The 11,695-nt window shown below is 47.0% G+C and overlaps 1 protein-coding gene across 1 annotated transcript; it reads left to right on the plus strand.

Annotated features, from left to right (window-relative positions):
• Positions 1 to 2,154: 2,154 nt before the first annotated feature.
• LOC147454878 (pentatricopeptide repeat-containing protein At2g13600-like) lies at positions 2,155 to 5,610 on the plus strand. Its single transcript, XM_086516700.1, has 2 exons — positions 2,155 to 2,301; positions 2,380 to 5,610. The coding sequence occupies exon 2, from the start codon at positions 2,735 to 2,737 to the stop codon at positions 3,977 to 3,979; it is 1,245 nt and encodes a 414-aa protein (XP_086372826.1). The 5' UTR covers positions 2,155 to 2,301; positions 2,380 to 2,734; the 3' UTR covers positions 3,980 to 5,610.
• The last annotated feature ends 6,085 nt before the right edge of the window (positions 5,611 to 11,695 follow it).

Here is an 11,695-nt window from a genome sequence, read left to right on the forward strand (position 1 = left end):
TTTACTAATGATTGCCTTCATGTCAAGAGGCAAGTCGCGAGAGGGGGGAATGTCTTGAACACAATCACGTGCAAAAGACTTGGATTTCTAATGAACCATGGAAGCACATTGAGATATACATGCTCGCAACATGATACTTGATCTGAAACTACCTTAACTTCAATAGAGATCATTAAACAGAGATGATTTTTTTCATCGGCCATTGTTTGATTGTCTACCAAGGATAGAAACTCTAGTCCTTGGTTTGATTGTCCACCAAGGATATGTTCGGTGAGAAAGAAACCTTAAGATCAATGAAATTATTTTGGTAAATTGATGTGCCTTTTCATGGGCAGGCCTCGTGATTTTATCACTTGTTACAATGTTGGGAAAAAAAAAAGTTTAATAAAAGCCATATGTGTTATGTTGACTCAATCATAGACATCCAAGCTTTCATTTTGGTTCATTCTAACTCCTTTGTGTTTGTTTTGAATGCAACCTTATGTGCCATGATAGACAAAGTTGGCATTGTGTCTCCCCTGGAATCATAAGAAACAAAAGCTATGATATGCCTTATAGTATAGTGTGCAATCCAGTCTAATGGATACACATATGCATAGATATTTGGAGTGAGGTAATGGACTTGGATGTCTTGTCGATGTGGAATCATGATTGTCTTTGCCATACTTTTGTATGGAACTTTGGTAGTTCGTGCAACACATAATCTGCAATGTGTGTTTTACATAGTATGACAAAAAGTTTAACTAATCCCATGTTCCATACTTTTGTATGGAACTTTGGTAGTTTTGCACCACATAATTTGCAATATGGTGATTTTTTCCTAATATGACAAAGACTTTAACTAATCCCATGTTTCTTTTTGTAGCTTGCGAAAATGGTCTTTCGTGATATGTGAGCTCCTGCTCAATTACCAAGTCATCATCACTCTATTTTAACTTGTGCGAGTACTCGTTTGACATAAAGCTTCCTACGTTCTGCAATTTAAAAACATGTCTACAATTTTTGGTTAGCTCTATTGTGTTCTTGGATAGCTCTTGAGGAGAGGACCTCAAGTCATGGAGAGCTAAGATTCAAGTGACAAAAAGCGCTACCGCTTATCTCTCTCATCTTCCTACTTTATAAAAGGAAAAACTACCAAAATACCCCTATAATATGTAGAAATTCTCAAAATACCCTTCAAATTTTAGAAATTCCCAAATATACCCCTCATATTGGGCCAAAACTTCCCTAACTGCCCTTCAAAATTTTCAACATTCCCAAAATACCCCTCATTAACCTCACAAACATCCCTAAAGACAATTGTTTTTGCAACTCTTCATATGAAGATTAGCTTTCCCTGAGTAGACAATGATAGAACTAGGATTTTAGATGGTGTTGTGGGCTCTCAAGATGAAATCATTCTTTACTTGTAGACACAAATCCTTCTATTTTTTAGGTAATTCTTAATTGTCCAAAAGACTAGACTATACAAAAACTGGGGTACTCCATAAATGATACAAGGGTATCTTTGGAATTTCTGAAATTTGAGGGGTATTTTGGAAATTTTCACAAATTTCAGGGGCATTTTGGTAACTCTTTTTTTCCCTTTGCAGAACTACACACCTATTGGAAACCATACGGTTGCCATTAATTGTAGTAGGGCAGCCTCAACACTATCTCACACGGGCATGGGTTGGATGGGATCAATGGACCACGCCTTTTTTGGGGAGCGCAGGCATCTTGGGCCGTTGATCTCACGGCAGGTTCGAATTTACCAGTTTGCCCGAATTTACTAAAGCCGTCCCGAATTTACACAACGACGGGTTTAGCGACGTGTTTATCATAAAACTCCCCCTTCTCCCATTGCTTTCAACGAGCACGCAGGTGAGGTGGTTAAGGTGATAGGCTTGCAAAGGTGGCGTCCAAGGTTCAAGTCCGGGGGATGAGAGGGGGAGGGGGGGCAGGGGCGCCCGAATTTACAAGTTTTGGTGCGCCCGAATTTACCTGTTTTCCTGAATTACAATGTCGCATCGGACGGCTCATATCAAGTTTTGGTGCGCCCGAATTTACCTGTTTTCCCAAATTTACAAAAGTCGCATCGGACGGCTCATATCGCACCGGATACCCGAAATGGGTATGGGCCATTGATCCCATCCATCCCATGCCCGTGTGAGATAGTGAGGAGGGTAGGCGACTTCTGCAGTCTCCTTCGCTCTTTGGAGATGAGGGTACAAACCGAAACCTGGCTGTTTTGAAGCGAGCTCTACAGGGCGTGGTGAACGTGGATGGCAAACCGCAGACTTGCATCGGAGAAATACGCAGGTAATTGAACGAGTGCGCTCACCAGATTTTGATGTTGTCTGTATCTGTTTGTTTATTTGTGGATGTTTGTGTGTACAGCAGATTCTGTGAGAATGGACAAGTTCGCCATGCATTGCACTCAGCAGAACTTCTGAGGCGAGAAGGACAGGGTTTACGCAGAGACGATTTGTACTTGCTGCTTCAGGCATGCACTCAAAGCAAGGACCTTGCGGCGGCTCGTCACATACAGTCTCTTTTGTATGACTCTGGCCGTTATTCGGCTTCTGTCTTAGCGGATCACCTTATTCGCCTCTTCACTCTTTGTGGGAGTTTGCCAGATGCGAAGGACGCTTTCGCCAAGGTTCTTAAACCCACTGTGTTTTCATGGAATGCAATCATTTCTGCTTGCACCCAACTATGCGAGCCCTTTACTGGTCTTCTATATTATGGTGGCATGCAGCGGAAGGATGTCATGCCCAACAGAGTCACCTTCCTATTTGTCTTGAAAGCATGCGGGAGCCTCTGTTCTGTAAATTGCATACGCCAAGCCCACAATGATATCATCTCTAAAGATTTTGATGCAGATGTTGTTCTTTGCAATTTGCTTATTGACACCTATGCCAAGTGTGGGAGTTTACAGGAGGCTCGTTGCGTCTTTGACATGTTGCATCCTCATACAGATGTGGTTTCTTGGAGCTCCATGATTTCGGGCTATGCACAGCATGGGCATGGTCTTGTGGCCCTTGATCTCTATGAGGAAATGCAGCAGGAGGGCGTACAACCAGAAAGTACAACGTATGTGTCTATTTTGAAGGCCTGTGGTGCCGTTGGTGCCATTCATGAAGGCAGGCAAATTCATGAACAAATCAGCATACATGGGCTGCTAGCTGATGTTGTTCTTGGTGGCACCCTCGTTGATATGTATGTCAAATGTGGCAAGGTAAAGGAAGCCCGGGTGGTATTTGATAGCCTACCATTTTGTGATGAGGTGTCCTGGAGTACAATGATTGCAGGATATATTCAACATGGTCACGGCTTTCCCGCACTTGATCTTTTTGGAGACATGCAGAGGAAAAATTTGAAGGCAGACAGAGCAACACATCTGTGTGTCTTAAAAGCATGTGGACTTGTCGGTGCTCTACAAGAGGGCAGGCTAGCTCATGAGCAGATTATTGAAGGGCATCTTGATCGAGAGGTTGCTATTAAGAATGCCCTTGTTGACATGTATGCTCGATGCATCAGTATAGAAGATGCATGCCAAGTATTTAACACGCTTTCTAATCCAGATGTAGCATCGTGGGGTGCTATTGTGTCAGGATATGCAGTTTGTGGTCAGGGCGTGCAGGTTGAGCAGAGCTTTAGAAAAATGCAAAGGCAGGGCTTAGAGCCTGACAGCATGATGTTCATGAGTATTTTATCAGCCTGCAGTCGTGCTGGTTTTATTGAGGAGGGTTGCCGCTATTTCAAGTGCATGATTGAATCTTATAATGTTACGCCGAGCATTGAGCATTACAACTGCATGGTGGATCTGCTTTCACGTGCTGGCCGACTAGATGAGGCTAAGACTCTACTCTCGTCCACTCCAGCCCTGCCCAGTGCTATTGGATGGACATCCTATTCTAGTGCGAGTAAACTTTACAGAAGGAATCATGAAGCACATTCTCTCCACCATACTTCTGGAGGAGAATCTGCTACATAAGCTTGTAAATTAAGATTTTTAAGGTTCATTTTTACTATGGCTGTAAGATTAGCAAGGGCCTTACACATATAAATTGAAATGGTCTTTGTATGTTCGATTTCCAATGGGTCCTGAGGAGCATACTTTCCTCTTTTGTTTGGTTTGCTTTGGGGCACTTTGCAGAGATGAAGAGAGTTCCCTTTTAGCTGGCAAGTTGCCTTAATTTCCTTCTGTCCATGTTTACAGGAAGCCACGCGCCCCGACATCCATCACTGACCTGCATATTTGACACACTTGGGTCCACCACCACCATGAGCTTCTAACCTACTCGAAGCTATATGCTGCCTTCGACATGGACGGGCAGTAGACCGCATGGACTTTTAGGGGGAGCATCTTATCTCATTCCGGCTTATTCAATGCCCATCCTTGGCAGTAAATTTGGAACCTTTTCCTTAAACCGATACTGAACTTCACCTTGATGTGATTGTTTTCTTCAGGAAAATCCTTGGGATAAACTTGGAGCATTAGGTTTGTGACATGCCCACTGTGAATGCCATATGGCATTTGACATAGGGTTGGATTGCCATGTGAGACTGCGGGGTATATCAGTGCCATTGCTTGCAATTTTAAAAGCAACATATAGGAGCATCCCCCTTGAAGATTTTAGCCTTCCAGAAGAAGAGAATTAGGCATACATTTGATATCTCATGGATAATCTTTATAATAGAGGCTGGTGAAATGAAGCTCCCTTGTGTCGGATATTGGAGCAAGGACCTGCTTGACCTGCAGCGCTGAAGGACCTTAACATGCACGCTGATGCCGCGTAGAGATACCTGCTGAAGTTATTGCACCGTCCTCGCCTCCTGAATCAGAGGCCTGAGGCCTGTAGCATGCACTCGTGACCTTGCTTCCTGAGACATCTGCAGCCGTCTGCCTGTGTGCACACACGCACACCCTGTTTTCCTTGCTGACATCTGTATCAGTGCTCAAAAACAGGTTTGTGCACAGAGAAGCACATTTTGTTGTCATAGAATGCTTTGCATGACGCGCTTGAATCCTGAATAAGTGATGCTATTGCAAAGAAAGCAAGCTTTAAAGAGCCCATCATGCAGCTGATACCTGAAGAAGCAATAACTATGGAGCCAGAGGCTTCACCATACCATCTGTCGCCGGCATCACACGGTGGTGAGAGAGAACGTGTGAATGCAATGCCATAAAATCTGTTCATCTTTCTCTAAAGGGACGCTTGAGCTGCAAATAAGCCTGAGAAGCCCATTTATGTGAAGGTAAGCCATAATGCAGTTATGCCTCTGAATGTTGCAAGGTCTGCAGCGATGCAGTGGAGTTCTGGGGTTTCCACACCGGATGCATTATTTCAGTCACCAGAAAGGAAAGCAACGTGGATACGCATGGACCTCCTGTGGCTTCAAATGAGACAATGCTTAGCTTAGAGCTTGGAAAAAGAGTTTCTTTCGTTTTGTTGTCGCTAATGCAGGCTACATCCTTTGGTAAAATAGTAGGCATGGAACAATGAAGTCTAGGTAGGAAGCCAATCACCTGACATGAGGAACAAACTGGTTCTGGTGCCAACCCACCGAGACAAAATAGTTCAGACTGGTACAAAGTAAAAGAGAGAAGGACTTCTGGTGGGTGATGAAATCTATGGGAATGGGTGGAGCACTAGTACTAGGGATGTGTGCATGTCTATATGCCGAGGGTAGTACAATGATGTAAATGCATCAATCTAGCTAGCTCCATCTTGTGCTAATGGGGGGGTGTCAAATGTAGTACGTGGGAGGGTCGGGAGCAAGTGTGGCCCTGATGAGGACATGTGGGTGAGCCATCATCTGGGCTCGTCTCTCCTCGGCAGCTCGATATGCTCGAGCCCGAATCTTCTCGATCTGTCTGCGGTGGAGTCATGGGGCTTGGCCATTGGTAGCCCATGGGCGTCGTCAGGCCTGGCTCGCCTTAGCCTGTTGAAGGGTCACTCCCCTCGGTGGGTCTGGGAATGTAAGGGGTGTAGCTCTCTAAAAGAAATCAGTAAGCTGCGGCTCCCCCCCCACCCCCCCCCCCCCAAGTGTGTCCTTGTGCCTCTGTATCTCTAGCAAGTAGTGCCCCAGCTGTCTCTGATCTCGAGAGTTCATGATATCTCAGAAGGTAGGTTGCCCTCTAAATAGGAGTTCGTATCGGCTTCTGATATCCACATAAGCTCTGCATCTACAAACAAAATGCTCCTCGCTCTCCACTTCCTCTTTGCATACTCTACACGCTCTCTTCTCCATGGGAATGTCATGAGCTCACCCCACCTTGATCTCTAGTTTGTGTGATGACACTGTGAGCCAAGTCTGACTTGGATCACATTTCCGTCGGAGAGGAAATGTGATCCAAGTCTATCTGATATAGAGCTGCCAGAGATCCGTTCGGATCACTATGTTTCTCTCATTATGTGAGAGATGGCGTTGGGGGGAGTTAGGGTCGTACTGGAAAGGTGCCAGGTCAAGGCTGTGCACTCCGAACCATGCTCTAATCTGTGTGTACCATGCTTTGTCGTATCCAGACTCTGATATCTGTATGGTTGACTCAAATGCTTATCGTGTGTCTGTCGATCAGGAGCTCTTGCACTCTCTGGATGAAGTAGACCGTTTGGAAAAGTGCCTTGACCACCATTTGGGGGGGAGGGAGGGGGGGGGCAAGCTCTGTCCTGATGATGTCTGGTGGCACTGTGTGCTTGCCTCGAAAAGGGCGAGACTCATATAGATATGTGGTCTCTCAATCCGTGCCCATTGGCTGTCTGTCAATGCGGGTACCCACACTGCTGTTGCATGCATCAGGGTTGAAGTGACCAATGTGTTTCTCTCATTATGTGAGAGATGGCGTTGGGGGGAGTTAGGGTCGTACTGGAAAGGTGCCAGGTCAAGGCTGTGCACTCCGAACCATGCTCTAATCTGTGTGTACCATGCTTTGTCGTATCCAGACTCTGATATCTGTATGGTTGACTCAAATGCTTATCGTGTGTCTGTCGATCAGGAGCTCTTGCACTCTCTGGATGAAGTAGACCGTTTGGAAAAGTGCCTTGACCACCATTTGGGGGGGAGGGAGGGGGGGGGCAAGCTCTGTCCTGATGATGTCTGGTGGCACTGTGTGCTTGCCTCGAAAAGGGCGAGACTCATATAGATATGTGGTCTCTCAATCCGTGCCCATTGGCTGTCTGTCAATGCGGGTACCCACACTGCTGTTGCATGCATCAGGGTTGAAGTGACCAATGTGTCGAATAGCCACCCGTTCGTACGGGGCTCCTGAAAGTGTGCTCGATGGCATCTTCGCTCTAGCATGGCTAGTGCTGCATATCCTCTGGTGAGTCTGTCAGTGGCGGCCTGTGCCATGGAGAAGGGTCCCTGTTTGCTGGTAAATGTGACTCTCTGGTAGATGTACGAGGTGACCACCTCTACTGGTCCTCCTGCTATTGTGAATGTGGTTACTTGTCGAATTGCTCTGAAGGTGTGGAAGATCATGATCTTGGTTTTCCCAAGATTCAACGTGAGTCCCCGGTCTGTGCAAAACTCATCCAAAGCTCTTAGATGGCTTTGTAGGCGCTTTGGTGACTCTGTAATCATTAAAATGTCGTTTGCATATAGCATAATGTGGAATGCGGTACCTGCTAGGTCCGCTCCTGTTCTCCTCGTAGGATGTAGTCGGAGGTCTCATCGATGTAGAGTCCGAAGAGGGTTGGGGAGAGGGGCATCCTTGCTTAACACCAAATGTGCTAGCAATAGACTCTGACATACCGCCTGGGCAGCAAACTCTCCCAGTCAGTCTCTCATAGACAGTGTACCATATCATCTCCGAAGGTATTCCCAAACTCTAGAGTAGTCGAAAGAGCCTCTCCCGTGGGATGGTGTCAAATGCTTTGTGAAAATCCACAAAGCAGCAGTAAAGCCTCTTCTTCCGCACCTTTGCCCCATCAATGAGGCAATGAAGAACGAAGATGTGGTCAATAGTAGAGAAGGTTCGCATGAACCCTGCCTAGCCGGGAGCCCGTAGGCCCTCAACCACCCCGTAAGAACTAAGCTCAGCCTCAAGAACTGGCCCATATAGCTTGGCCATTGTATGACCGATAATGATTGTCTTGTAATTCCCTCGGTCCAAAGTGTTTCCAGTCTTGGATCGGCACAATGGTCTGCCTGGTCCACTCCTCTGGGAAGCCCTCCCCTATGGTCCGATTGAATGCATGTGCAATCAACGGGGCTATCGTGGCGGTTGCATAAATGAGGTGCTTATTTTGTAAACCTGTATGGTTTGATGATCGGCGGTGTTGTAGTGGGTGGATGGCCTTCTTGACCATCTCCGCTATGAAGAAGGAGGACCTTGTGGGTCAAGGCCAAGGAGGTTGTGGAATCGGAGTGTGGTTCGGCACCTCATAGAGTTTCTCTACGTAGTCGTGCCATACTTGTGGATCCTCAATGGGGGTAGTCGGTCGTGGCTCCTAGAGGGTGCGCCACGCTGTGGCACCATCCATGATCATGAACATGTGATATAGCTCTAGCTCATGTGTCATGTGCCTCCTCGAAAGCTCGCCTCTTTTGGCGTGTGTGTCTTCATCTAGTGTATGTCCTCTCGATTAGTGGTCTCTCCAAGAGTCTGTTGTGCACGTAGCCGATGGTAAAGATCTCTGCACTCATCATCGTACCTACGGTTCTGTTGCATGGTCTCTGGGGGGGAGTGTGTCCTGTATAAGTGGTGTGTGGGAAAGAGTTGATGGTTGATGTTTGAAGAACATATGTGATGTGAGAGGCAAGCATATGTAGTGGTGTAGAGGGATGGAGCAACAGGAGTCCCTTCTCGACCTCTACCAAATATAAGGGGGCTAGCTCATGTGCGAAATGGATCATGGTGTGTGAGGTGTGCATCATGGGTGTGTGGGATGTGGTGTTGTTAGTGAGGGAGAGTCCCAAAAAGGTGTGGTCGGATCCAATCGGTATGGGTGGGATGGTGGGTTAATCACTCGCTTCACTAGTGTTAACAGTGGCAACTGTGGAATTCGCAATTGGGCTAGCCATTTTGGTGGTAACTTTTGAACTCGCGGGACCATTGCCATGGAATTTCTCAATCGCATGAAAGGTCGAGCGCTATTAAACTTGTTGCACTCTGCTTTCCTCTCCTGAATACGAAGTATACTTTTGGCATTAAATTAAGAGAAGGGAAATACAATTCAAATCTCTCTTTCGGGCTGCGAATTTGGTGAAAGAGCTAAGTAGGTGGGTGGCCTTTTTGGGTCCCATGATGCAATCCACCGTGCACCCCCCTCCCCCCCCGGCTGTAACTCCATGTGGTATGCATGTTAGTCCTCTTGAAGTAGGCCATTGTGTCATCCCGTTATAAGTAATGAGGCAGTGATGGGAGCCTAATCTGAGCGAATGATGGTTGTACTCTGTGGGGCGAGCTGTGTTTGTTGACTCTCTCATGGTGGTCTCCTCATGTATGGCAAATAGTGCCACCGAGTCCTCTGTGTCGTATGTCTCACACTAATTCCTACTTGTCCTAGCATTGAAGTCTCCCATAAGGAAGACTTCTCCTAGTGTAGAGTACTCCATAATCTCATCTGACAAGCATATATATGGGCATGGTCTCTCCTCCCCCTCCCCTACTATCTGTGTGGTAGTAAATCTAGAGCCTGAGGGGGCGAAGTAGCAAAGGGCGATGTAGGCTTGTGATAGCTCAAAACTGATCCAGAGGTAATGGGCATGTGGGTCTCATGCAGCAATTTGTATCCTAATCTGGAATCCATGTCTGAAGAGTATAGCCACCCCTCCTGATCCTCGTGTGGTGTGCTAGTGAGTGCTCTCTCTATGTTAGGACTCCCACTGAAAGACCTAAATCTTTGGTAGAGACTCTCATGTGTCTCTGTCAGAAGAATGATGTCCCGTCCTCTCATCACCTCCTCAAGTCTCTCTGGGTGTGTCCATAGATCCCTGTTGCAGTTCCAAACCACGAGGTGGATCTCTTCATGTGTCCCATGGGCAGTGAGTCCCTATGCGATGGTCTTGCCATCAATGATGACCCTACCATCTCGTTATACCGCCTTCTTCCCTTCTTTGCGAGCTTTCTTGACTCTAGGCATGCATGCTCGGGGGTGGTCTTGTTGCATCTTGGTGAGGTTGTCGTCAAGGTAGATAGGGGGGCCCTTGAGAGCTCTCATGATGACCCTCTTTCGGATGAAGGATGTTCGACACTCCTCATAGGTGGATGATAAGGGCTTCTTTTTTGTGGATCTTTGCCGGCTCTCCAAAATTTTGAGAACGGTGGCTCCTCGTCTTCTTTGTACCTGAGCTTCATGCATAGGGATTTCCCATCACTCTCGGGTGTGGACCCCTCCTCTTCTTTGATGCCAGTCACTCGTACGTTGAGGCGGCGGGCTTGACGCATCTTCTCTTCCTCATTGGTTGTGTGTATGATGAGCTCTTCATCTATTTGGGCTTTCGCTCGTCTCCTTTTTATGCTCTTCTTGACTACTTCAACCCATCCTTCTTTGGTAGCCTCCAATTTGTTGTCGATGCTTGCCGTGAGAGCTTTGGGGATCTCCTCTTTGAGGGCTTCCTTGGCTTCTGGTTTGATCTCTTCTTCTTCGGGGATGAGGGATGCGATAGAAGCACGAAGGAGGTCGATTTTCTCCTTAAGCTCTTCCTTTTCTTTCTTCCATTCTTCTTTCTCCTTCTCTCTCTTCTCCTCCTACTTCTCCTTTCTTCATTCTTCTTTCTCCTTCTCCTCCCACTTCTCCTTTCTCCTTCTTCCATGCTTCCTTCTCCTTGGTCAAGCCTTTGACCTCTTTCTCAAGCTTGTATAGCCGGTTAGTGAATCCATTGAGGACATCTGCAATGTAGTTTGACTTGCTCATCTCTGGCGGCTTGGTCGTCTCCTCCTTTGAAGCGTCCTTCAATATGTCGATACTTTTTGGGTGGGGGGGTTTGTTGGCACAGGAGGGCAACATGGGAGTGGTGTGTCGGTGCAACATCAGCAACACAACAGGATGCAACACTGCAGATTGTAGGATAGAGGTGCAACAGCAGTAGATGTGGCAACAATAGGTGCATCAACAAGAGAGCGCACAGGTGCAACAGCAGCATGGGGCGCGCACATGTGCAACAGCACGGGGGGCATGCATGTGAGGTAGCAACAACAGTGGCAGGGCAGCGTGCAAAGGTGCAGGTGTAGCAACACGCGAGGCCAGCAGCCTCAGCAGTGTCCAACGAAGGACGTAGGGGTAGATTAGGGTTAGGGTTCACGGCTCTCTGTGTGTGTGTGTGTGTGTGTGTGTGTGTGTGTGTGTGTGTGTGAGAGAGAGAGAGAGAGAGAGAGAGAGAGAGAGAGAGAGAGAGAGAGAGAGAGAGAGAGAGAGAGAGAGAGGAAAAGTACATAAGTTTTTAACCTTGCAGGGAGCTGCATGCATCACAATCCTGGAGAGAGGTGATGGTGGCAATGGTGGAATTATGCCATAGCTGTTGGGCAATAGCCGCAAGTGGCAACGATACCCTTGAGATGTGATCAATGATGTATTTTACCAACCATGGTGGATTTCCAAGCACACATCCTCCGCTTTGTCGACTTGGAGAGAGCACTAAACACCTCTTTCTGGACCGCTCTAACTTTGTCAAGGTTCGAGGGCTGAGCATTTTGGCCCTCCTTCTACTGTCCATTATTGGTAGTAATTTCAACATATGCCGTCAGATTTATCACACATCA

This window comes from Adiantum capillus-veneris, chromosome 7, assembly GCF_014529385.1.
Source record: "Adiantum capillus-veneris isolate H3 chromosome 7, ASM1452938v2, whole genome shotgun sequence".
Taxonomy (NCBI): domain Eukaryota; kingdom Viridiplantae; phylum Streptophyta; class Polypodiopsida; order Polypodiales; family Pteridaceae; genus Adiantum; species Adiantum capillus-veneris.